The following is a 26,590-nucleotide window of genomic DNA, read 5'->3' on the forward strand; positions in this document are numbered from 1 at the left end:
GTATGAAAGGGGCCTTACCTTGAGGAGATTCAGACTAGAATACTGCAATCACTGAGCAGCAAATGATATCACCTGTGATGTATTTTAGTTATCTTGCAAACCTGGCCTGTTAGTGTGCCTTGAGGACCGGAGTTGAGAAACACTGGTCTATAGAGCCACTAGTAGGGAGTATATATAATTTAACCCACCCGTCCAATATCTCCTCTAATGCCTGTATAGCATTGTAGAGTCTAATATCCTGGCCACATTATTTTTTTCATTTTTATACATGTATAACAACTTGCCTAAATAGGGTACCACTTCAGACATGCCCTCTCATACAAGTCATATTACTTTTTGCCTGCATAGTGCACATATATATATATTTTAGCAGCTGTCCTGGCTTCGTTATTTTTTAATGTTTTTACATACTGTAATTGGGTAGCCCAATCACCGTATTTTCCTCCCTATGTACTCTTTATTTGAATTTATTGCGGCTCCCACTGACTGTGGATTGTGTGGGCGGGGCCAGCGAGCTGTCAGTTGTCTGCTGACCCCGCCTCCCACCGCTGTCTTATAGATTGAAGAAGGATGACTGTTCAGGAGGCCTGAAGAAGGAAGGAGCACGCATGCCCTGACTTCAGCCTGCCCTGCACTGACCTCCGCCTCCGTGGCAACTCCCGGCTCCTCTCTCCGCCCACGGACCCGAAGCACTGGAAGCTACCGGGGTTGCCGGCAACATGTCACCTGGAGGATGTCGTACTGATCCCCATACGGACTTGCAGGATGTTATTCTCTACATGCCACTAACTTACATCTGATTTGTAAGTGCAATTTTAATAAAATGTACTGTTTTTACCTATAATCTACACTTAGATTGGCGCTGCTTTTTCCTAACTACAAACATCTCATGGATGATCAGTGGAAACAGGATGCACCTGAGCTCAATTTTGTGTCCATAGCAAAGGCTGTGAATTCTTATGTACATTGGATGTTTTTAATTTCTTATTTTTAATAAATTTGCAAGGATTTCAAACATTTTTTCAGGTTGTCATTATGGGGTATTGTTTGTAGAATTTTGAGGAAACTAATGTCTTTAATAAATTTTGGAATAAGGCTGTAACAAAATGTGAAAAAAGTGAAGTGCTATGAATACTTTCCGGATGCATAGTACCTGTTTCTGTGGTAAGGTTTTGGATTCCAGACCTTAACTAGTATATAAGGGAGTAAAGAAGCAGACAAAGCTTTGCTAGAACATTTAAAGCTTCTACCCTCTCTGGCCACTTTCCCCTTGCATGCACCTCTAGAGCCCCTTCCTCACAGGGGCATGTAACTGTAGTGTCCCCCCCCCAGCATTTTAGCTTGCCCGGGAGGTGCATTATTCAGCCCCACTGCCTACAGTCTGGCAAGGTTGTCTTCCTTCCAGGTATTTTTCCCTGAATACACAGGGCCCTAAATGCATGTACCACTGAGAACATGCATTTTCTCTCTCTTGATGCAGGAGCGCTGCGTGTTTGAGAGCTAGCTCCTGTGATGGTGGATGTGAATAGTAATAGCTAGGTGTGTCTTGGCAACGCCTTAACAATAAGGAAGCAAGGTAATGCAATCTCAGAGTTTTGTGAGATGGCCCCACCCCCCTCTTCCTGCACACAGCTGGTGATTAACAACCTACGCTGTGCACGTCTCCCTATAAGCTTGTGTAGAGGGGGAGGGGGGGGGGGTGTGTGTGTCCATTCCTCCCCTCAGGTCTCAGATTATACTCAGCTCTCCTTTCTTTGCAGTGTGACATCAGGCCCCCCACCTTCTGAAGCTCAAACTTTAGAAGAGACAGGGCAGGAGGTAAACAAGTACAACTTACGTAGGAGAATTTGTTTTATCTCTGTATATCACCTGAGGCTACTCACTTCAGTGGTTATATTTCGGGTTTACAATTGTTTTATAGTTAGTGTTGTCTGAATGTGCATATACTTTTGGAATAGCATTTACTATTTAATAATGTGTTAAGGGCTGATTCTGACTTTAAGAAGTTTAATGCCACAAATAAAATACTTTCAGCGTTATGTTTGTGTATAGCAGAATGCAATTTTGCTGCCTTCATTTTTAGGTCAGAAGACTTCTCTCACTCAGGAAACTGAGCTTCTTGAATCACTTTTACAAGAAGTGGAACATCAGGTACGTATAAACATTTTGCATTTTTTAATTTATAAAACAGAGTAGGAAAACAGAAAAAAAAAGTTAATCTTTCGATCACTGACGGACACAGCTCCCTGTCTTAGACCTTTGGGCTTATGCTGCTGTCTATTCAGGAGTAGGACTAAGCGGAAACTATTTTGGCTACATCCCTGAGGCAGTCCCAGGGGTTATACCATCACATCCTGCTATAGGACTTCAGTTGGTTTCTGCCTAGTCAGGAGTAAGGACTGGCTTCCTGCTGGGATCTGCAGTCCTTGCATTTTTTCCTTTTTAAATGGAATTTTTTTTCTGTGACCGCGACCTAACTATTAGCTCCACGCAAGGTTGGCCACAACTCCACCTTTTGTAGGTGACTAGTTGTTCGGTGCCTCTGTGGAGATCATTAGGGGCCTTATGGGAGGTAAGAGTACCTTACTTCTGCCGGTTGCTAGGGGCAAGGAATCTCGTCAGAAACGTGGTCCCTTTTTCTTGGCTCACACAATGCCCTTTCATCCGACTGGATCGCAGGAAAAGGGTTCCATATCCACACGTAACTTCGCCGGCGGCTCCAAGAGACCCTGGAATGGTAAGTCAAAACCGGGCGCTAGTTCTGCAGACAAACCTTCCCCAGCCTGAAGGGGCGCCCTCACCCGCATCTGGGGTGGGGGGGGAGGATGTCCTTGCTTCTTTCTGGACCTGTGGACCTTGCTCATTCAGGACAAATGGGTCCACGAGTTGATTCGGTTCGGCTACAAGATTGAGTTTCGGTCCCTGCCTCCAGCAAGATTTTTTTCTTCCAATTTACACCTGTCCCACAATCGGCTGCATGGCCTCAACGGGGCAGTGCAGAACCTGTTAGCACAAGGAGTCATTGTGCCAGTTCCAGAGTTGGAACGTTTTCAAGGTTTTATTCATATCTGTTTACCTTTCCCAGGAAGGAAGGCAAGGTGTGCCCGATCTTGAACCTCAAGGCTCTGAACCATTTTGTGCGGGGTTCAGAAATTCGCATGGTAGTGGCTTTCCTTCATTAAGGGGATCTTTTGGTTTCTATCGATCTCAAGGATGCTTATCTTCATATTCCAACATATGTCAGGCACCAGCGTTTTCCTCGTTTTTGCCGTGGGCGAGGAGCATTATTAATTTGTGGCGTTACCTTTTGGTCTCACTTCAGCTCCTCTGGTGTTCACAAGTTTTCGCCCCTGTGTTGGCCTTGCTTGGCAGAAGGGAATCGCGGTACTAGGTTATCTGGATGATCTGCTTCTGAGTGCAGAGTTGTGTTCGGCTCTAGAAGTTGACTTGGACATTTTTGTGCAAACTCAGGAATGCATATGGACACTAAAGTTTCAGAAATCGGCTTTGACTCTTGGGTCTGACGCTGGATTCGGCATTGGCCTGGCTGTTTTTTCCACAGGCAAAATTACTGAAGTTGCAGGGTGCGATTTGGCTCCTGTTGTCTAACCGTTGGTCGTTGCTCAGGACTTGCATGCAAGTGCTGGGTCTGATGGTCTCCACCTTCAAGGTGGTTCCATTTTCTCAGTTCCATACCAGACCTCTGCAAAGAGAGATTCTTTCCAAATTGAAAAAGGATCCACAGTCGCTGGACTATCTGATCTTGTTGAGTCGGGGTACGAGGCGGTCTCTGATTTGGTGGATCCGCTCCCTGGTGCTTTGCCTGGGAAAATCCTTTCTTACCCTGTATTGGACAGTGATTTTCTCGGATGCCAGTCTATCCGGGTGGGGTGAGGTGTCTTGGAAGTATTATCGGCTCAAGGTGTTTGGACTCGAGAGGAGTTCAGTCTGCCGATCAACATTCTGGAGATTTGGGCGATCAGACTTCATCTCAGTGGACGGATCGTCTGCAGGGATTCCCGGTGAGGATACAATCGGACAATGCTGTGGCGGTGGCATATGTCAATCACAAGGGGGGTTTCGGCCTTCTCTGCTGTGCACATTCCAAGGGTAGAGAATTGGAAAGTGGACTATCTCAGTTGGCAGACGTTGGATCCGGGTGAATGGTGTCTCCACCTGGAGGTGTTTCACCTGTGCTTTCAGTGGGGGATGCCCATGTGGACCTGCTGGCCTCCCGTCTCAACAGGAAGGCGCAGAGGTTGTGTCAAAGTCTCTGGATCCTCTGGCCGATGTCGTAGATGCCCTCATGGCCCCTTGGGCTCAGTATCGTCTGATTTACGCTTTTCCTCCAATACAACTTCTGTCGAGACTGCTATGCAGAAACGAGGGAGAAGGGATTCCAGTCATTCTGGTTGCACCAGACTGGCCTCGCTGGTCTTGGTACACAGGCCTGGTAAGGCTGGTAGCACACGTCCCTTGGAAACTTCCTTTCAGGGAAGCTCTTCTGTCTCAGGGACCAGTCTTCCATCCTGCTTTACAGTTGCTGGCTTTAAAGGCATGGCTATTGAAAGCCAGGTGCTGAAGGACAGAGGGCTGTCAGAGTCTGTGAATCCTACGTTGTTAAAAGCTAATAGTTCTTTTCTGTGTCTCGCCTGTTGGAGTTTCTACAACTAGATGTAAATCAACATTTTGCTCTGGGCACCATCAAGGGCCAAAATTCCTGCTTTTGCCATATTTTTCCAAAGGTCATTGGAGGCAAAGTCCTTGGTTCACACTTTTGTGCAGGGAGTTTGCCATCTGGCTCCTCTGGCGTGATCCCTGGTACCTCCGTGGGATCTCAATTTGGTACTGCTGGTACTTCACAAATGTTTTCAAAAGGAGGCTTTTGAACTCCTTTTTGGTCGCTATTTCTTCTGCCTGTAGGAAATCGGAGTTGGCTGCCTTGTCGGTCATCTTACATGGTGGTTCACAGGAGCAAAGTGGTGTTAAGACCCGGTCAGGCATTCCTTCCTAAGGTTGTCTTGTTTCATTTGAATGAAGATATTGTGTTGCTGTCCTTGTGTCCTAAGACAAAACATCCTTAAGTAATTGCTCTACATTCCTTGGATTTAGTCAGTGAAATTTGGGTGTACCTATTGATGACTGAGTCAATTCGGAAATCTGATTCTTTGTTTGTTCTTACAAATTGACCTCGTAAGGGGTAGGTGACCATTTCCAGATGGATCAGGCACACAGTGGTGCAAGCCTATTCTATTAAGGTTCAGGTTCCTCCTTTCCCTGTCAAGGTGCATTCTACGAGGGGGCTTAGAGCCTCCTGGGCCTTCCGTCATCAGGTGTCATTGGTTCAGGTATCCGAGGCGGTTGCATGGTCGTCTGTACACACATTCACAAGTTTTTTAAGGTCTATGTACTTTTATCTTTGGATGCTGCTTTTGGCTGAAGTGTTTTGCAGGCTGCGTTTCCAGAGGCTCCCACCTCTTCAGGATGTATTTTTGTTTTCCTGGGGGTGAGTTCCAGTTGTTCCTGGTTGAGCTCCTGTTTTACCTGGTTGGCTATGTTTAGCCCTTGTTGGGAATTTAAATATATTACTGTTTTTTTCCCACTCCTAATGTTGATACTGCTTTGGGACATCCCAAGGGTCTAAAAAGACACGGCGCTGTGTCCATTAGTGAACAAAAGAGAGAACTGGATTTTTGTCTTACCGTGAAATCTTTTTCTCTAAGGTTCACTGACTTACACAGCACCCGCCCCTCTGTTGGATTAAGTTATGTATTTTTCTGACACTGCTTGTTACAAACTGAAGCCCTATAGCAGGAAGTGCTGGTATACCCCCTGGGACTGCCTCAGGGGCGTAGCCAAAATTGTTTCCGCCTAGTCCTACTCCTGAAGAGAGGGCAGCATAAGCCCAAGGGTCTAATTAGACATGGAGCTGTGTCCATCTGTAAACCTTTGAGAAAAGGATTTTAGGGTAAGCTAAAAAAAAAATCCAGTTTTACAACTTACCCATTATGGGTATCCATTATATTATAGTTTATGATAGTCCATTTTATTTTGTATTCATTTTGATCCACTTTTTAGAACTTGTTCCCAATTTCTGCTTTGCCTATAAGTTGAAATTTAATTTTGTGAGCTTCTGTATTAACAGTAATATTTTTCCTCTCTGCGGATGCCCCACAACAAAAATAAAATCTTCAATCTGAAATTGCAAAACCAAAAAATGTTGAAGTAAAAGTGTCAATTTCTTAGCCATTGGGCAGATGCTTTTATAATTAAGGCCTAAAAAGTCCTTTTCCATTCAGGCTAGGTTCACAGTTATCCACATCTTTCAAAACTGATCTACGTTTATTCACCTGTCATGTCATGGGGCTTTAAATTTGCCAAGATGCCAAGCTTGACACCTGCAACATGAATAGTCCCCTTCACCTGTTCTGGGGACTTTAAGTGCATGGTCGGGAGGTGGCAAAACCATGACTCAACCACCTTATTTTGCCTCCCCTTGACCACCCATGTGAAAGAGGATTTAAAGTGATTTTTTGGACACATTTTTTCATTTAAATTGATACTTTAATAAAAATACTTAATCTTAATCTTATAGTACAGAACACAGGCATGTTATTCGTAGATGTATAGGGTAGTACCTTGAGTTGATTGGACACTGGTAAAGCTTTTGAGAACATGCCTCGTCTCCCGTATGGAGAAATCACTTTTAGCATAACTAGTTTATTATTTTACTTCGGTTGTCATTCATAGATCTGTTGGCACAGTTATGTTGCCTTGTTGTTCTCATCCTTTTTCATTACTGAGAATGCCTCAGGGTCTATAAATATCAAGCCTATACTGTCTTGTACTGTACAATTAAAGGTTAAGGTCACCTTTTGTTAACACCAAAGTCACACCTGTGTTTAGGTTGTAGCATGTTACCAAAGAGCACCTGCCTGCTGCCCTCTCATCCCCTGCTTAAGATTTTCTCCCTAAACTGCTCGGCAGAGCATGGCCCTGCGGGACTCCACCCACACGGCCGCATCTTTCATTCACTGCGATCTGTGTATTAATGCACTTCAACTACCATCTTCCATTGTGGCAGTTGGTTTTTAGTTCTCTGTAGTTCATTGATCTTTCTTTTCTCCAGTTAAGTGTCTGTGTGTACAAAAGTTACGGGCAGACAGCTATACTGAGATTCTGCAAGATTCTGGCATTGTACCAGCTTTCTGCTGATCACAGGTGCAATGTTCTGCAGGCTGTAGAAAAAAATAGAAATAAATGCACATTTTTTTACCTGCAAAAATATGTGCATTTATTATATATATATATATATATATATATATATATATATATATATATATATATATATATATATATATATATATATATATTGTAAGGTTAACGTTTAAGGTAAAAGGAATTTTGACTTGCATATTAATTTCATATCTTTAAGTACAGTACAGGACATGGGCCAGCCTCCCCTCTGTTCCTCTGTTACTCCGCATTGCTGGTTACAAATTTGAGGACTCTGAGTAAGGTAAGGCTATGGGGGGCACGTCCTGATGAGCTTTGCTGATGTTTAATCACCTGAAAGTTCCAGACCATAACCTAGGGTCTAATAATACTTTGCATTTGTCTTGTACTGTACCCCAAGATATAGAATTTACAGGCAAGTCAAAAATCCATTTTTTTTTATTTTTTTAAATATAAGGTGAGTTTCAGAAAAACATTTTAATGAATAAACCTCCAAAATTTGGGGTGCTTTCAGGTGACAACTGCATATTTTGCCATTTTTAATTAAGAGTTCTTCCTTTAATTTTAGATAAACAACTGAATACTTCCACATAGCTTGTTTATAATTGTTGCTATTATTGGTGGTGGTGTTATGTTTTTCAGCTTCGTTCTTGCAGTAAGAGTGAGCTTATCTCCAAAAGTCCAGAGATTCTTATGATGTTTCAGCAAGTTCATAGGAAACCCATGGCTTCTTTTGTTACTACACCGGTTCCACCAGATTTTACCAGGTTACTTCTATTTAATAATTTAATTATATAATAATAGAATGTACGATTTATATTTGTCTAGAAATTGACCAAGCTTTGCTTTATGTTGGTTGCAGTATTTGAGGGAAAAAAAGCTATATCAGTACTAGAGCAGCTATGTCTTACACAGGGCCTGCCAGCCCTCATGCGCAGCCTGTTGAGTGCTGAGCAGTAGGTAAGCACAACTGGAATGGATCCTGATGTGCAAGTCACATCCTAGCACCAGCACACTCAAAATGAAAGCAAAGGTTGCCAGTGTACAGACTGCCTACATGGCCAAAGCATATTTCTCTTTCGCAAATTGACGCACAGCTCCTGAACTTCATACCCATTGGGTTATACTGCCCCCCTACAGGAGTAGGACACTAGGCAGAAAAAGAATCTGGCTTCGCCTGTGGGCAGTCCCAGGGGGGTATACTCCCTCTCCCTGCTTATAGGTTTTCTGTTTTTTTTTTTTTTCCTCTACCTAGTTCCTTGCTGCGATCTCTGGTCTTGGCAAATTTTTTCTTTATAGATAGAATTTTTTTTCGCCTTGATTTTTCCTGTGAGCTCTACAATCAACCGCCAGACTAGGCGACGGGCTGGGTAATCTAGATTCAGTGGCCAGTTCAGTAATTGAAGAAATGTAAAGAACAGTAAAGTAAATACAATTTCTCTTTTGTTCATTGACGGACACAGCTCCTGATTCTTCTTAACCATTGGGTTATACTGCCCCCTACTGGAGTAGGACACTGGGCAAGAAAAAGCTTGACTATGCCTATGGGCAGTCACAGGGGGGTGTACACCCACTCTGAACTATAGGCACTGTGTTTTTTTTTTTTCTTCTGCCTAGTCAGGAATAAGGACCTAGTTCCTTGCAGGGATCTCTGGTCCTGGCAACTTTCTTTACAAATGGATTTTTTTCCCTTTTTTTGTTATCTTGTTCCTGTGTGATCTGCAAATCAGTGTCAGACTGGGTGACAAAGTGGATAATCTAGATCCTTAGGGTCCAACCAGCGAGTGTATGCAGACCGCAGCTCCGTGCTAGGTCGGCAGCGACATAGCCCCACTGGACGGGGGCTAGCCTGCGAGTTAAACACCTCACGAGGTTGCATATGACCGGGTCTCAGCCTGAGTCGCAGCGTTCCTCCTGGCTGACAGCCCCTCCATTTCGATGGAGAGGGGTTCTGTCTGGAGCGGTACCCACCCAGTCCCTGGTATGGTGAGTAGCTGTCTCCCCCTGGAGGGTTTTGGTGTGGACATGGGCCCCGTGGTCGGACGGCTGGGTTCCCTTCCTTGCTGTCAGGCACCCCCCTTTCATCTGTCCCCCATCCTACCCCCCTCTCGACTTATGCTGGGGCTGTTTGAGTGGTCTGGTCCACCTCCTGGGGTGGGGGTAGGGCGCTATACTGGCGAAGGGGGCGGGGGCACCGCCAGGGACCGGATGATCGGCTGTGCTCCTAAAACCGCGCATGAAAAGGCGCTGGTTGAAGCACTGATTGTATCTGTGGGTGGGACCTTAAAGATGGATGCTGCAACAGAGGCATAGGTTCTCTTCGACACTCCTAAGCCATCCAGAGCAGCAAAGGTGTTTCCTTTCCCCACCTATTTTGACAAAATTGTCGCTAAAGAATGGGGATGACCAAAGCATCCCTGCGGGGTCTCTAAGCAAATTTCTGGGCATTACCCCTATGAGGAGTCCCTTATTAGGAAGTGGACTGTTCCACTGGTGGTGGAACCTCCGGTTTCCAGGTTGAACAAGGCAACCATGTTTCCGATTGAAGAGTCCCCGGCATTTGAGGATCAGGCTGACAGGAAGACCGAGGCTGTGGCCCACAATATGTACACTCTGGCTGATTCGGCACTGAGGTCGGTATTCGCCATTGCCCTGGTGTCGCAAACTCTGACCATGTGGGCTAAGCTTTTACGCCATGACCTGGAGGGAGAACAGCTACCCCCTGCCTTTGCTGGGCTGGCAGACCAGCTGGTCCAGGGGTGGCAGTTTATCTGTGATGCTTCTTTGGATACAGCTCCCCTAGTGGCTCGGCAGTGGTCCTTAAGCATGACTTTTGGCTCAAATGCTGGTCTGCCGACCAGGCTTTTAAAAAAAGCCTTGACTGATCTTCCCTTTCAAGGAGATCCCCTGTTTGGAGATGCCCTGGATGACATAAAATGTCTTGCAGGGGGGAAGAGTACCTTTCTTCCGCAGGCAACTAAGGGCAAGGAACTTCGTCATAGACGTGGTCCTGCCTTCTCGGCTCATAGGAAGTTTTTTTCCTTCCCTCAGGGTCGACTGACAAAGGCTCAAAGGCTTTCAGGGCATCCTCTGGAGAATCCAAATGAACCTGGTCTGGCAAGCCGAGATTTTGCTTCTCCAGACCCACAGACAAGGCTCCTTCAGCATGAAGGTGCGCCCTTACCCCTTTTGGAGGTGGGAAGATGTCTTCGCTGGTTTCCAGACCCGTGCACATCCCTGGTACAAGACAAGTGGGTCCACAAAGTAATTCGGTCCGGCTACAAGATTGATTTTCACTGTTGTCCCCCTGCAAGGTTCTTTCCTTCCAACTTGCACCTGTCCCCGGACCGCTTACAGGGTCTGTTTGGGGCGCTACAAGACCTGTTACCTCAAGGGGTGATTGTCCCGGTTCCAAATTCAGGACGTTTTCAGGGTTTTTACTCAAACCCTTTTCAGTTCCCAGGCAGGAAGGTAAGGTGCGCCCAATCCTGGACCTTAAGGTGCTGAACTGCTTTGTGAGGGTGCTGAAGTTCAGAATGGAGTCCATTCGTACAGTGGTGGCATCCCTGCGTCAGGGGGATTTTCTTGCCTCTATAGATATCAAGGATGTTTATCTTCACATTCCAATATGTGCCGGTCACCAGAGCTTCATTCGCTTTGCTGTGGGAGAGGAGCATTATTGGTTTGTGGCGTTACCCTTTGTTCTCGCCTCTATTCCTTGGGTCTTCACAAAAATGTTAGCACTGGTGCTAGCTTTGTTAAGCCAACAGGGGATTGCGGTACTGGACTACTTGGACGACCACTTTCTGCGAGTGGAGTCTCCTACTATTCTGGTGGAAAACCTGGAGGTTACCATATGAACTCCATGGGAGTTCGGCTGGATTCTGAATTTCTAGAAGTCTGCTCTGGTCCTGTCAACAAAGCTTGGACTATCTGGATCTGACTCTGGACTCTGCCTTAGTCAGGGTGCTCCGTCCTGTGGACAAACTCCAGAAATTGCAGGCTGCACTTTGTCTCCTGCTGTCCAGCAGATGGTCATCCCTCCAGACTTGCATGTGGGCGCTGGGCCTGATGGTGTTGACCTTCAAAGCTGTTCCATTTGCACAGTTCCATATAAGGGCCCTGCAAAGGGAGATTCTGGCCAAATGGGACAAGACTCCACAGTTTATGGACAATCAGATCTGGCTGAGTCGGGGAACAAAGGAGTCCCTGATGTGGTGGATTGGTTCCTCCGGTGCTTCTTCTGTGCAAATCCTTCCTCCCCTTGTATTGGACAGTGATCATCACAAATGCCATCCTGTTCGGCTGGGGAGGTTTCCTCAGCAAACATTCTGCTCAGGGGATGTAGACACTGGAAGAGTGCAGACTATGGATCAATTTCTTGGAACTCCGAGCGATCAGACTGTGTCTGGATGATTGGACAGATCGTCTTCAGGGATGCCCACTGCGCATTCAATCAGACAATGCCCAGGCCATGGCTTATGTCAATCACTAAGGGGGCACAGGAAGTGTCCTGGCAGTTCTGGAGGTAGCCGGCGTTCTAAGGTGGGCAGAACGGTTTGTACCAGCCCTCTCTGGCAGGCACATCTGCAGGGGGGAAAACTGGCAGGCGGACCAAGGGGAGTGGTCCCTTCATCCAGAGATGTTTCATCAGTTGTGTCTCTGGTGGGGCATCCCCGAGGTGGATCTGTTTTCATCTCTGCTCAACAGAAAGGTGCAGAGATTTGTGGCTCGGTCACGGGATCCTCTGACGGATGCCACAGACGCGCTGGTGTCCCCCGTTGGGTCAGTATCGTCTGATTTACGCCTTGCTCTCAAGCTTCTGCCAAGACTTCTATGCAGGATCGAGGCAGAAGGGATTCCGATCATCTTAGTGGCTTCGGACTGGCCTCGTCGGGCTTGGTGCACCGATCTGGTGTGGCTGGTTGCCGACTTTCCTTGGAAGCTTCCTCTCAGGGAGGATCTGCTGTCCTAAGAACCAATCTTCCATCCTGTTTTACAGCCGCTGGCTTTGACGGCCTGGCTTTTAATGCCAGGTGCTGAAGGATAGAGGTTTATCTGAGTCAGGGATTCAACTTCTAGGAAGATCTACCGTTATGTCGTACATGGAAGATGTACATTGCATGGTGTGAGTCTTTTTGGGTTCATCCTCGCTCCTTCTGGTGGCTCGGATCTTGACCTTCCTTCAATGGAGGTTGTAGCAGAAATTGGCCTCGAGTACCATTAAGGGCCATGTGTCGGCTTTGGTGGTCTTCTTCCAATGACCTTTGGCCACAATCCCTGGTGTGTCCCTTTCTTCAGGGTTCCCCACATTTGGTCCTGTGCGGTCTCTGTTCCGCCTTGAGACCTCAATTTGGTGCTTTCGGTCCTCCAGAAGCCTCACTTTGATCTATAGGATATTCCCTTGCTTACGCTGTCTCAGGGTTTGTTTTTTTTTTTTGGTGGCTATTACCTCTGCATGCAGGGTGTCGGAACTGGCAGCGTTATCCTGTTGTTCACCTTACCTGGTGATTCACAGCTATAAGGTGGTTCTTCACCCCTGTCATCGAAGACATTGCGTTGCCTTCTCTGTGTCCCAGGCCTAAACATCCAAAAGAAATTGCCTTGCATGCCTTGGATGTGGTCCGGGCAATAAGGGTGTACCTTGCAGCTACGGAGTCTTTTTTAGGAAGTCAGACTCAATATTTTTTGCTCACGGATGGGCCTTGGAAAGGGTTGTCCGCTTCCTCTGCGACCATTTCTAGATGGATCAGATGGATTCAGGCCTATTACATCAAGGGTCAGGTTCCTCCTTTCCCTGTTATGGCGCACTCTACTCAGGCGCTTAGTGCCTCCTGGGCCATGATGGCATCAGTGACGCAGGTTTGCAAGGTGGCCACCTGGTCGTCGGTGCACACTTTTTCACAAAGTTTTTTAAAGTGGATGTGTTTCTTTTGGCTGTAAGGTTTTGCATGCTGCTGTTGAGAGGACCCAATCCTCTTCGAGGGTGTATTGTTTTTTCAGTTGGGCTCCAAATGTTTTGGTTGAGCCCGTTGCCTGGTTGGCTACTGTTTATCCTGGGAATTTCTTTTGCTGTTCCCACCCCAACACTGCTTTGGAACATCCCAATGGTTATGTAGATTAGGAGCTGTGTCAATGAACAAAAGAGAAAATGGGATTTTTGACTTGCCATAAAATCCATTTCTCTGATGTTCATTGACAGACACAGAGCCCACCCCTCTGTGGAGTTGTAATTCTTCTTACACTGCTTGTAACTAAACTATAGAAGGGAGATGAAGATTGTTTTTCCTAGTGTCCTAGTCCTGTAGGGGACAGTAAAACCCAATGGTTAAGAAGATCAGGAGCTATGTCTGTCAATGAACTTCAGAGAAATGGATTTTACGGTAAGTCAAAAATCCCATTTTTTTCCTCAACCATGTTGCAATTTCTGCGAACATACAAGGGAATGAAAAGGACCTGGAGGCAATATTAAAGGAGGCTGTGGAAGATTGTTCTGCCCTACATTCTGTTACACCTGAAGCAGGGGCTTCACGCAATAAGCTTGCAATAGTGGACATGCTCACATCTGCTGTGCACAAAAGCTGTGACTTTGCCACACCGTTTTCATGCCTCTTTGGGTACAAAGACCTACTAACTCTAAAAAAGTAGTTTCTCTTTCATTCATTGACAGACGCACCGCTCCATAAATCATAACTGCTGGGTTATTTTTACCTCCTGCAGGAGTAGGGCTAGGCAGAACAAAAAACACCTGGCCATGCCCATGGGCTGCGCTCAGCTTGGTATATAACTCCTTTTCTGCTTTGGGTAATCTGTTTTAATCTGTCTAGACAGGAGTAAGGACCTGGGCTCCCGGCTGGAATCTCTGGTCCTAGGAACTTTTTCTCCTTCATCTTTTTTGTTTTTTCTCTCGGGAGATCTACTATCAACTGCCGGGGTGAGCAATAGGCTGGATAAACTAGATCCAGTGGTGTCACCCCCCGCCCAACCAGCGAGCATGTGCAGATCGCAGCTACGTGCTAGGTTGTCCGCAACATATCCTCACGGACAGAGGCTGGCCGGCAAATTAACTGTCTCGTAGGGTCACATACAACTGTGGGTCTGAGTCACAGTGGTCCCTTGGCCAAAGGCTCCCCTACTTTGGTGGCGAGGATTCTGTCTGGAGCGTTACCCGCACCATGGAAGGGTATGTACAGTCCCCCCTCTCCCCTTTTGGCGTTTTTTTTTTTGGGCTGGATGCGGGTAACCTGCAGGGATGGTTGGTTCCCTCCTCCCATCCTTTAAGTGAGCTGGGCTTCCCCCCTGCCTGGACCTGGAGTCTGGTGGGGGCCGTGGGGTAGCGGATGCAGCGGAGGCCCCTGGGGTCTCCCCCTGCTATCCCCACTCTGTAAGGGTCCTGGAATGTTGTTTCCTGCCCTGGTAGTCTTGAGGGGTCTCCATGTAGGAACCTGCCGTTTTTGAGTATAGGGGCCAAGGGGGTATGGAGTGATTTAAAGTTTTGAGTCTTCGACAATCTATCCCAGATGGCCAGCGAATGAGATGGGGCCGATTATCTCTTTCTCTGCTAAGGTACCTGACCCTTGAGGGGATCCTTTTAGTGGTGCCAAAAAATAATTTTTGTACTGCAAGGTCTTCCTTTCCTTATGGAGCCTCAGGGTCACATCTCCCCCACTTAACCCCTCCATGGAGGTGGCAGGTCCCTCTGAACCCCAGCTTCCTATGGTTGCACTTGATGGCGATCCTGCAGGCCTTAGTGTTCCGGGTGGAAATGGCGTGTGGGCAAAGGCCCAGGAGGAAGCGTCCCCGCCTTTCCCTGCTCAGTCTGTCTCATCTGATTTTGAGCCTGATGCTGCCATGGACGTAGCCTGTCCCAGGGGGTCTAATATCACACCCCAGATCCATCCGATAGTGAGTATGATTCCTCCATGGTCGCAGCAGCAAATGAAAAAGCGGTGGTAGACGTACTTATCACCGCTTTGCGTGAGACTTTAAAAATGAAGGATGCGGCTGATGTAGCAACCGACGTGGCTGTGTTGTTTGGTACACATAAGTCACCTCGCACTTCAGAGGCGTTTCCTTATGTGCCTTATTTTGACAGGTTTTCCTGTAAGGAATGCTAATAACCAAAATTACTGTTTTGTGGTCCCCAAATGTTTTGCTGTATGTTATCCTTTTTGAGGAGTCCGATTTAAAAAAAGTGGACTAGTTCACCAGTGGTGGACCCTCCGGTTTTCAGGTTGAATAAAGCAACCATGATCCCAGTAGAGGAATCCCCATCCTTTAAGGACCCAGGAAAGTGGAGGCTGTGCCACGCAGCATGTTTACTATGGCTGGTTCGGAATTGCGGGCAGTCTTGGCTCATCCCTTGTGTCTCAGACCCTAACTGAATGGACCAAGCTTTTGCGCCAGGGACTGGGGATTGTGCAGGTCCCTGCTACTTATGTTGATTTAGTGGACCAGTTGGTCCATGGGCTGCAGTTTTTGTGATGATGCAGCTTTTGAATACAGCTCCTGTGCTGTTCAAACTTTCTATTTCAGTGGTGGTGATTAGGTGTGTGCTGTGGCTTAAGAAAGCCTCTAAGAAAGCTCTCATTGATCTGCCCTTTCAAGGCGATTGCTTGTTTAAGGCTACCCTGGATGACATCATTAAGGGTATCACGGGGGGGGGGGGTGGGGGGGGGGGGAGAAGAGTGCCTTCCTGCCACAGTCAAGGAAAGGGAACGAGCCCCGTCGCAGATGGGGGCCCTCCTTCTCAGCCCGTAGAAAATTACTTTGTGCTTCTGGGACGGAGAATAAGGAAAATAGATCTTTTAAATCTTTTCCGGGAGGTTCCAAGCAACCTTGGTCTGGTAGGCCTAGAGCTAACTTCTCCAGACCAGGTACCCAGAAAGGGGGCCAAAGCTTGTTCTTTTCAGGTTTTTTTGGTCCGGAGTCTCCTTGTGCGGATTTAACTCCTGCAAAGGTTCAGGTGATGTCTGAACTACCTAAGGCCCCCCTATCCCTGTCCAGGGAATTTGATTTACCTAGGTCTGATTTTAATTCTGACCAGGGTGGTCCCATCTCTGGACAGATTTCAGGATCCACAGGCCGTGATTCACCGTGTGCTGTCACACAGTTCTCTCTCCCGATTTGCATGCAGGTTCTGAGTCTGGTGGTATCCACCTTCAAGACAGTTCTGTTTGCACATGCAACTCTTTTTAGCAGGTTCATCTTCATGGGAGGATAATGAAGTTCGTGACTGGGTCATCTGATAGATGCTGCAGACATCCAAGGGCCACGATAAGGCCATTATCATCCTCGGCTAAGGCTTCTTCCACAGTTCCTGAGAGCAATCAAGAGCGAGGATCTTTCAATCATCTTGGTGGCTGTAAACGTCCCTTGGGGGCTTCTTCTCAGAGTAGACCAGGTGTCCCAAGGTCTGATCTACCATCCTGCTTTATAGTCGCTGGTTTTATTGTCTTCACTATTGAAAGCCAGGTACTGAGGGATTGAGGTCTGTCTGGATCGGTGATCCCTACTATGGTGAAGATGAGGAAGTAGTCTTCCAGCAAGATATACCATTGTATGTGGAAAGCGTACATTTCTTGGTTGGTCAATTGGCACCTATCCTTGATCCTTTTCTGTTGCTCGGAACTTAACCTTTCTTCAACAGGACGTTGCTCAGTAGTTGGCCTGGAGTACCATCAAGGGCCAGGTGTCTGTCTTTGCAATCTTTTTTCAGTGACCCCTAGCCACGTACTCTTCAGTTCATACCTTCATTCAGGGGATTCAACATGTGGCTCCATCTTGCTGCCGTGGGGTTTAAATTTAGTACTTTCAGTTCTCCAGAAACCTCCATTTGAGAATATTCGGGAGATTCCCTTGCCTACGTTGTATCAGAAGGTGACATTCTTGGTGGCTATTACCTCGGCCCGCAGGGTATTAGAATTAGTGGCATTATCCTGTCACATTCCCTATTTGGTGGTTCATATGGATAAAGTTGTTCTTCATCCCTGTCCATCATTCCTGCCCAAACTTCTCTCTTACTTCCATTTGAATGAGGACATTGTGTTGCCTTCTTATGTCCCAAGCCTGCTCATCCCAAGGAATTTGATTTGCATACCATGGATATGGTTCATGCGATTTGGGTGTATCTGGCAGCTACTGAGTCCTTTCGGAGGTCAGACTCGCTTTTTGTGGTTACGGACAGACCAAGAAAAGGACTGGCCGTTTCTTCGGACACCTTCTCCAGATGGATCAGACAGACGGTGATTCAAGCCTATTCCATTAAGTGTCAGGTTCCACCTTTCCCTGTCACGGCGCATTCTACTCGGGCATTGAGTGCTTCTTGGGCCTTCCATCATCAGGCATCAATATCACAAGTTTACAAGGCGGCCACTTGGTCTTCGGTGCATACCTTCACAAAGTTCTATAAGGTAGATACTTTGGCATCTGCGAATGCTTCTTTTGGCCGCAAAGTTTTGCTTTTCCCTTTTGAGGGGTGTTTTTCTGTAAACTTTTTTTATTTTTTCAATTGTAGCTTTTGTGTCCTGGTTAAGCTCATGTTTAGCCTTGGGTTATTTTCCCCACCCCTCATTTTCCTTTTGGCACTGCTTTTGGACATCCCAGTAGTTAAGATTTATGGAGCGCTGTGTCCGTCGATGAACGAAAGAGAAAATGGGATTTTTGTACTTACCATAAAATCTATTTCTCTGAGTTCAGCGATGGACACCGCACCCACCCCTCCATGAATTTCTGATTCTTCTAATACTGCTTGATATAACTGATTACCTAAAGCAGAGAGGGGGTTATATGCTAAGCTGAGGACGGCCCATGGGCATAGCCAGGTGTTTTTTATTCTGCCTAGTCCTACTCCTGGAGGAGGCAATATAACCCAGTAGTTATGATTTATGGAGCGTTGTGTCCATCGAACTCGGATAAAACGTTTTTTTCTGTCTAGTGTCCTACTCCTGTAGGGGGCAGTATAACCCTACTGATAGGCATCAGAGACTGCGTCCGTCAATGAACGATAGAGAAACTAGATTTGTTCAATGCCCTGAAAATCTTCCATGGAAAAGTTCTGGAGTAGAACTGCACAAATAGAACGGTTCGAAAAGTGTGTACTATTAATCACAGCACTGACATTGGGACTTGCAGAACTTGATTCTTTCTCAGGGCGAAGATATTGATCTGAAAAGGATCCTAAAAAAGACACATTCTCAAAGCAATATGACAAAATTCATGTTTCAATGTTCAGTATCCATTTGAAGTATTCCAAGGTCAGCATTGTGATTGACATACTGGAGTCCAAGACCAAGGAAGGTCTGCTCTCACAGCAGCATATTATCTTGGTATTTGATGACTGAAATGCCTCAGAGAGAAAGAAAAAACAGAAATGGTGCAAGGACCTTTGTGAAAACTCCTGGGGCTGAGGCAAGGTTAAAGAGAAAGGAAACCAAAATATAATTTGTCACTCAGTCAAAGAAAAGGATCTACTAAGATGTGAATGTGTGAATATACATCCTTTATGTTGATGGATGCCAAGAAATCTCAGTGAAGGCAGAGAATGAATGAATAGACTGGATTCAAAAGTTTTGAGAACGCTTATTCTAAGATGGAATGAATGCCACCTTTAGGTTTCAAACAGATAAAGCAGTTTGAGTAAAACATTTATTTTTTTTGGTTTGGGGGGAGGGGGGCGGGGATCAAAGAGGAAAATGCAAAGTTCCATCTAGGACAGGAATCCGAACTCCCTGCCTTGCCACAGCATGACATGTGACAGCTCCCTGATAAACTATGAATGCCACAGCAGTGGCAATGTCTGACTAAATTTGTATCAGATTGCCATCAAGCTGAATCGTTCAGCGCTGAAGAGACAGCCAAATTACCTGCAGTTCTAAAGATAGAGATTTGAAGAAAAAAAAAAAAAGGAAATTGAGGACATTGGCTCTCAGCTGATGTGGGAGGGCCACTCTAGGCTCCAGAGAAATCCTGACCATTGGGATCCACCTAGCTGATTGACTGACAGCTGCCTCAGTCTCACAGCACACAGGTAATAGATGGAGCCAGCTGCACCCACCTTCTCTACAGCCTGATGCTTCAGTGAGAGCTGCAGGTGCTGAGCAGACTGACCAAGAATTGAGCTATCAGCTGTCGCAGTCACTCAGTTTTTGGCTTAGAGCCAACCTGGGATAGCTGCAGCATGATTGAGTATGTAGGTCTATTTTTTTTTTTTTTTTAATTAACCTAATATTTCTTCTTTAAGTACTTGGTATCAACACCATGCCCAGGGCTTCTCCCCAGCCCAACAGGCTGGCACTTATGAAGATCTTCCAGAATATAGAAATTAAGGCATTCCCTTACTCCAGAGCGGTCTTCCTACAACAAACAAATTGACATTTCCAGGGGCCTAATTGACTTGTTTCATGACTACAAAACACAGTGGAGTAAAGGTCTAGAGAGAAAATGGTCAATATAAAAAGTCTAGAAAGAGGCTATCATCAGGCCTAAAATTCAATTCCAAAATGAAGTGTTAGTTGACCCCTGGGCTTGAAGCTCAATCCTCAGACCAGAAGTCTGAAGCTTCTCCAGACACTAGATACCGAAAATAAGGAGTCTTTTCCTGCAATAATTTCCGAAGCTTCAGGATCAACCATGAAAATTCTGAATAGTCAAGACCCCCTATCTGACAGAAACCTTTGCTAATTCTTTCTACAATTTGAGGTCATTCAAGAACCTCTCAAAGGGGATGGAACTGGGTAAATGCTAGGTACTAACACTTGGTGAAAACCAATCTGCAGACAATAAATTGAAAGAAAGAAGTGTAGGGCCTAGTGGCTCCAGACATGTTCCTCTTATTTCAGGAAGGCAGCAAATGACCTTGTGGATTCCTTGGAAATTTTTGGAATTTGAAGGAACTTGAGGGCTTTGAGGTCCAGAAAATGACAAATACCTCCACTTGGCCTTGGTAATATGGCTTCAATAGAACCATATGAACCTGCACTGTGAAGGCACTTGCACAACTACTCCCTGGGACATGATTGCCCAGGGCATTCTCCAAATGTCACTTTCCTTGGGCAGATTTTGGTTGATCTGACAGAGGAAAGCACTGAGGTATAGTTCGTAACTATTTGTGCCACTTTGAAAAGCCTGATTGAGCCCACATGTCTGGGACATATGTGACCCAGAGAGGAAAATTGTAATTGATTACTAATAGGATTTGTTCATGAATGGGGAAATGGGATTTTTGTACTTACCGTAAAATCTATTTGGCTATGTCTATGGGCAGTCCCAGAGAGTAAAACCTCTCTTCCTGCATAGGATGTCAGTTTTAATCTGTCTAGTTAGTTCGCTGCTGGGATCTCTGGTCCTGGCAACGTTTTTTTTTCTAGTTAATGTTTTTTTTTTTAGTTTGCTTGTAGATCTCACAGGAAAAAAATCCGGAGAAAAGCTACTATTCGGGACCTGGGCGACTGGCTGAATGTGTAGAGATCCAGTGGTCACCCCAGCTGGCCAATGAGCGCGTGCAGACCTTAGCTCCACGATGGGTCGGCCGCGACATAGTCCCACTGGACGGGGACTGGCCCTGCGAGTTAATCGTCTTGCTAGGTTGCACACGATCGGGGGTCTAGGCCCGAGTCACAGCGTTCCTATTTGCCCGACAGCGCCCCAACTTCGGCGTAGAGGCGTTCTGTCAGGAGATGGTGCCCGCCTGTTCCGGTATGGTGAGAAAATGATCCCCCCTTCTTCCCCTAGTGGATTTTGGGGTGGATGTGGGCCCTTCCTTGGGACGGTCGGGACCCTCACAATCCCGGACTCACCTCTGTCCTGTCACGCACCCCCCACCTTCCTGATCCCCCCTACCGCTGGGGGCTATCGAGCCTACTCCGGGGGGCTGGAACTACGTGGCAGGCCGCATGTGGGTGTGGGAGGGGGGGGCGCCACCAGCGACGGATGAATTATCGTGCGGCGGGGGGTCTCTACCTCTCGCTTTGGACTCGCCTTCCAATTGATCCTGTTCTGGAGTCTGGGGGTCTCCACAAGGGTTTTCAGTTGCTCTGAGGGCCACCATTTTCTTGTAGCCTCGTGTTCAGGAGCTCATCAGCCATCTTGGTACACCCGACACAACCATTTTGCGGTGGCTTTTTCTAATAAGAATCAGGATGGGAGTTCTTGGAGGCGTTTTTTGTGGTCAGAGCCCCTCTTTTTGCCCTGGGCTGCGCTTCAGATCCTCCCCTTTTGGATCGAGATTGCTGCTGACATGTGCTGTGCAGCTGTTCTGGGCCGCCTGGTGTATCTTTGGTACAGTGAGCATGGGGGTCTCTCTCTCTCTGCTGGGGGGTCTCCAGTGCGCTTTTTTTGATGTCCAGCGGGCGCAGTGGTGCGGTGGGACACCTTTTTAAAAATAAATTTTTGTGTCACTTTTTCAACTTTGGCTGATGGGTTCCCCTGGTGCAACATGGAACCTACAGATCGTGTCCCCATCTGACCCCCTCAAGGTAGCCGCAGGGTTTTCCGGACCCCAGCTGTCTACAGATGCAATTTCGGCGGTCCCGGAATCATTTAAATCCTGGGTGGCGGTGGCCTTTTAAGGGCGAGGTGCTAGGAAATGACCTCAGCCTACCCCTGCCTCATCTGATGTCTCCGATTCTGAGTGACTCCACCGCAGATGCAGGTCTTCCTGCCGGGTCTGCATCCCCGCGCCCTGTCTCCTCTGACAGTAAGGATGACATTTCTACCTCCACTGCTGCGCAAGATAAGCCGCTGGTGGACACACTGGTTGTATCTGTGCGTGAGGTCCTGTAATTGGAGGACGCGGCTGCGACTGGGGTGCAGGTTACGTTTTGCACTCACAAGCCATCCAGAGCGGCAAAGGTTTTTCCCTTTCCCGCATATTTTTTACAACATGCTCAAAATAGAATGGGACCGTCAAAAGCGTTCCTCTGGGGTGCCTCAGCGGATTGCTAGACGCTACCCTTTTGAGGAGTTCCTGATAAAGGAGTGGACTGTGCAACCTACGGTGGACCCTCCGGTCTCAAGACTGATTAAGGCTACCGTTATCCCAGTGGAGGATTCCCCGTCCTTTAAGGCAGTGTTTCCCAACCTGTGCGCCGTGAGGAGTCCCCAGGTGTGCCGCGACAAAATGACCCAAATGTGCATTAATCCTAAAGAAATGTTTTCCTTGCAGTAATATTAGCAGACAAACCGTTCTACATTCTGATTGTGGCAGAAGGGACGGCTAAATTCCGTTCCACTGCCACTTGCGATCCGGAAGCTGCGCCGGCCTCCCGACAGCGTCTATGCCAACCGATGACGTCATCGGTTGCTATGCGAGGATCGGCAAGTGCTTGCTGGGAGGTGATAGCCATGGTCCCGGAAGCTGCTGCTGGCACGCTTTTCAAGACAAGTTCCAGAAGAGAAGAAGAACAGGGAGTGGCTTCAGTGGCTCTGTGAGTTAATTAATAATTATAACATCAGAATATTATAATGGATGGACTGTCACTATCTTAACATTACCTGTTCTTGCTTTCACCATTTCACCAAGTAATATAAATATACATGGGTTTTAAATGCTGTATTAATAGAAACTGCATTTTTTTTTAATGTCGTATTCCACTTGCACATGTGCTTCTGTTTGCAACAACATTAAAAAAGAAGTGCAGCCTCCATTAACAATAATACAACATTTAAAACCCCCATATCTTATCTATGTATATTTATTTTACATAAAAAGAGTAAAAAATTGGTAATTACATTTAAAAGGAAAAAAAAAAAAAAGCAATCATCTGTATTATTGTTAATGGAAACTGCACGTTTTTTTTATGTTGTATTCCGCTTGCACATCTGCTTCAGTTTGGCCGCAGCGCAGGTGTAGCGCAGAATACCCGCTGTTTTCATGTGCGTTACCTGTGGCTTCTCATAAACTTCTACTATGTCCTACATTTTTGGTGCATTTTCTGAAAGCACACCAAAAATGAGGGACATAATAGAAGTAGGAAACCACAGGAAACGCACATGAAAACTACGGGTATCCTGCACTGCGGCCAAACAGAAGCAGATGTGCAAGCGGAATACAACATTAAAAAAGAAGTGCAGTTTCCATTAACAATAATACAGCATTTTAAATCCCCATATCTTATCTATGTATATTTATTTTACATAAAAAAAGAGTAAAAAGTTGGTGATTACATTTAAAAGCAAAAAAAAAAAGCAATCATCTGTATTATTGTTAATGGAAACTGCATGTCTTTTTTTTTTTTTTTTTTATGTTGTATTCTGCTCTCACATCTGCTTCTGTTTGGCCGCAGCGCAGGTGTAGCACAGAATACCCGCTGTTTTCATGTGCGTTACCTGTGGCTTCTCATAAATATAATTTTATCGACATTTTTGGTTGGTGTGCCTCGGGATTCTGCTAGATTGTAAAGGGTGCCTTGTTTGAAAAAAGGTTGAAAAACACTGCTTTAAGGATCCGGAGGATAGAAAGGTTTAGGCTGTGGCCCGCAATTTGTACTCCTTTGCTGGGTCTGCATGGAAACCGGTGTTTACGGTTGCCCTTGTCACGCAAACGTTGACCTTGACCTGGAGGGGAAATAAGTTCCCTCTGCCTTTTGAGGAGCTGTTGGACCAACTGGTGCAGGGGCTGCAATTTGTTTGCGATACCACTCTGGACACTGCTCCCATATTGGGCCGACTGTCGGTTTTGGCAGTGGCCCCTCGGCGTATACTTTGACTGAATTGCTGGTCTGTGGACCAGACTGCAAAGAAGTCCTTTTCAAGGAGATCTCCTGTTTGGAGCTACCCTGGATGACCTCATTAGGGGTCTCACAGCGGGAAAGAGTACCTTTCTTCCACAGGCTAACAAGGGTAAGGACCCTTGTCGCAGACGGGGTCCCTCCTTTTCAGCACACAGTTTTTTTTCGTCCCTCAGGGTCAGTCGAATAAGGCAAAGCCCTTCAAGACTTCCTCCAGCGGTTCCAAGCTACCCTGGTCTGGCAAACAAGTCTGGTTTCTCCAGGCCTGCGGACAAGACCTCCTCGGCCTGAAGGTGAGCCCTCACCATATCTGGGGTGGGGGGACGTTTTTGCCAATTCCTGGACCTGTGGCTTTCCCAGATACCAGACAAATGGGTTCAAGAGGTCATACAGTCCGGTTACAAGATAGTTTCGATCCGTCCCTTCCAATATGCGACTGTCCCCAGATCGCTTGCTGGCACTCTCTGAGGCAGTTCAGGACCTGGTTCAACGGGGGTAATAGTTCCGGTTCCATGTGCTGAACGTTTTCAGGGCTTTTATTCAAACCTGTTCACGGTTCCCAGGAAGGAAGGCAAGGGGCTTCTAATACTGGACCTGAAAGCACTAATTGCTTTGTGCGAGTTCAAAAATTCAAGATGGATTCGATTTGCACGGTGGTGGCCTTCCTGCATCAGGGGGATTTCCTGGCCTTCATAGACATCAAAGATGCCTACCTTCACATCCCAATCTGTGCAGGACACCAACGGTTTCTCCGTTTTGTGGCATTGCCCTTTGGTCTCACAAAATTTGGAAATCACCAAGAGAATTCTGGAGGAGTTCGGGTGGATTCTGAACCTTCAGAAGTTGTCCTTGGTCCCTTCCATGAGACTGGACTACCTGGGCCTGACTTTGGATTCATCCTCATCCAGGGTGTTTCTTTCTCCGGAAAAATTCCAAAAACTCCAGACTGCAGTTCAGCTGTTGCTGTACAGATCCTTCGGACCTGTATGAGAGTTCTGAGACTGATGGTGTCATCCTTTAAGGCAGTCCCCTTCGCTCAATTCCACACGAGGATCCTCCAGAAGGAAATCCTTCTCAAATAGAACAAGAATCCAAATTCCCTGGACATTCAGATCCAGCTGAGCCGGGGTGACCAAGCAGTCCCTGATCTGGTGGCTTTGGTCCCCGATGCTCAAGCAAGGAAAATCCTTCACTATATATTGGACAATTGTCACCACGGATGCAAGTCTGTCCGAGTTGGGGGGAGTTTTCAGCAGGTTATCTGCTCAGGGAGTCTGGTCCCTGGAGGAATCCAGGTTACCGATCAATTTTCTGGCACTGAAAGCAATCCGGCCTTGCCTAGTCCTCTGGACCGAGTACCTGCAGGGTTGCCCAGTGTGCATTCATTTGGACAATGCCACGACCGTGGCTTATGTCAATCACCAAGGGGGCACCAAAAGTGTCCTTGTGGCCTTGGAAGTGGCAGGCATCCTTTGTTGGGCGGAATGATTTTGTTCCAGCTCTCTACTGTTCACATTCCAGGAGTGGACAATTGGCAGGCGGATTATCTCAGTCGACAGGCCAAGACTTCTTCGCAGGCGGAATGGATTCCGGTCATTGTTGTGGTTCCGGACTGGCCTTGCTGAGCTTGGTACGCTGACCTGGTCAGGCTAGTTGCAGATGCTCCTTGGAGACTTCCTCTCAGGGAGGATTTACTGTCTCAAGTACCAATCTTCCATCCTGCTTTGCTGTCGCTGGCTTTGATTGCTTGGCTTTGAAAGCCAGGTGCTGAAGGACAGGGGATTGTCTGCTTCAGTGATTCCCACTCTGCGTAATGCGAGGAAAGCGACTTCTAGGAAGATTTATCATTGTATGTGGAAGTCGTATATTGCGTGGTGTGAGTCTCTTGGGGCTCCCCCTCACTCTTACTGGCTCGGATATTGGTTTTCCTTCAACGGGGAGTTGGTCAAAAGTTAGCCTTGACTACTATCAAGGGTCAAGTTTCGGCCTTGGCAAATTTTTTTCCAAAGGCCGTTGGCCACTCATTCCCTGGTGCGTAACTTCATCCAGGGGGTGCGACACTTGGTACCTCCAGTGCAACCTTTCGTTGCCACATTGGACCTTTTAATTTGGTGCTGTCGGTTCTTCAGAAACCTCCTTTTAAAAGTATTCGGGAGATTCCCCTGCTTACCTTATCCCAGAAGGTGGCCTTCTTGGTGGCTATTACTTCTGCGCGCAGGGTGTCAGAACTTTCGGCGTTGTCCTGTCGTTCTCCCTATCTGGTGGTTCACAGGGATAAAGTGGTACTTCGTCCGGATCTGTCCTTCCTTCTGAAAGTGGTTTCCAGTTTTTACTTAAATTAGGACATTGTGTTACCTTCATTATGTCCTAATCCAAAACATCATAAGGAATTTGCACTGCATACTGTGGATGTGGTTCGGGCTATCGGGGTGTACTTGGCGACTACTGAGTCTTTTCAAAAGTCAGATTTGCTCTTTGTACTCATGGATGGTCCAAAGAAAGGGCTGCCTGCTTCTACTGCGACTATTTCCAAATGGATCAGACAGACAGTTGTGCAGGCTTATTCAATTAAGGGTCAGGTTCCACCTTTCCCTGTTAAGGTGCATTCTACTCAGGCGCTTAGTGCT

General features: G+C 46.7%; 1 protein-coding gene across 2 annotated transcripts in view; it reads left to right on the forward strand.

Moving 5' to 3' along the window:
- The window catches only part of TRIM37 (tripartite motif containing 37), a 442,208-nt gene that overhangs the window by 108,912 nt on the left and 306,706 nt on the right, over positions 1–26,590 (forward strand). For both annotated transcript variants that reach the window (XM_082244828.1, XM_082244829.1), the window contains exons 8-9: positions 2,084–2,151; positions 7,879–8,003. In XM_082244828.1, the coding sequence (XP_082100954.1) occupies positions 2,084–2,151; positions 7,879–8,003 (193 nt within the window). The remainder of the gene's footprint in view (positions 1–2,083; positions 2,152–7,878; positions 8,004–26,590) is intronic.

Source organism: Pelophylax lessonae (assembly GCF_965119305.1).
Source record: "Pelophylax lessonae genome assembly, chromosome: 2".
Lineage (NCBI taxonomy): Eukaryota > Metazoa > Chordata > Amphibia > Anura > Ranidae > Pelophylax > Pelophylax lessonae.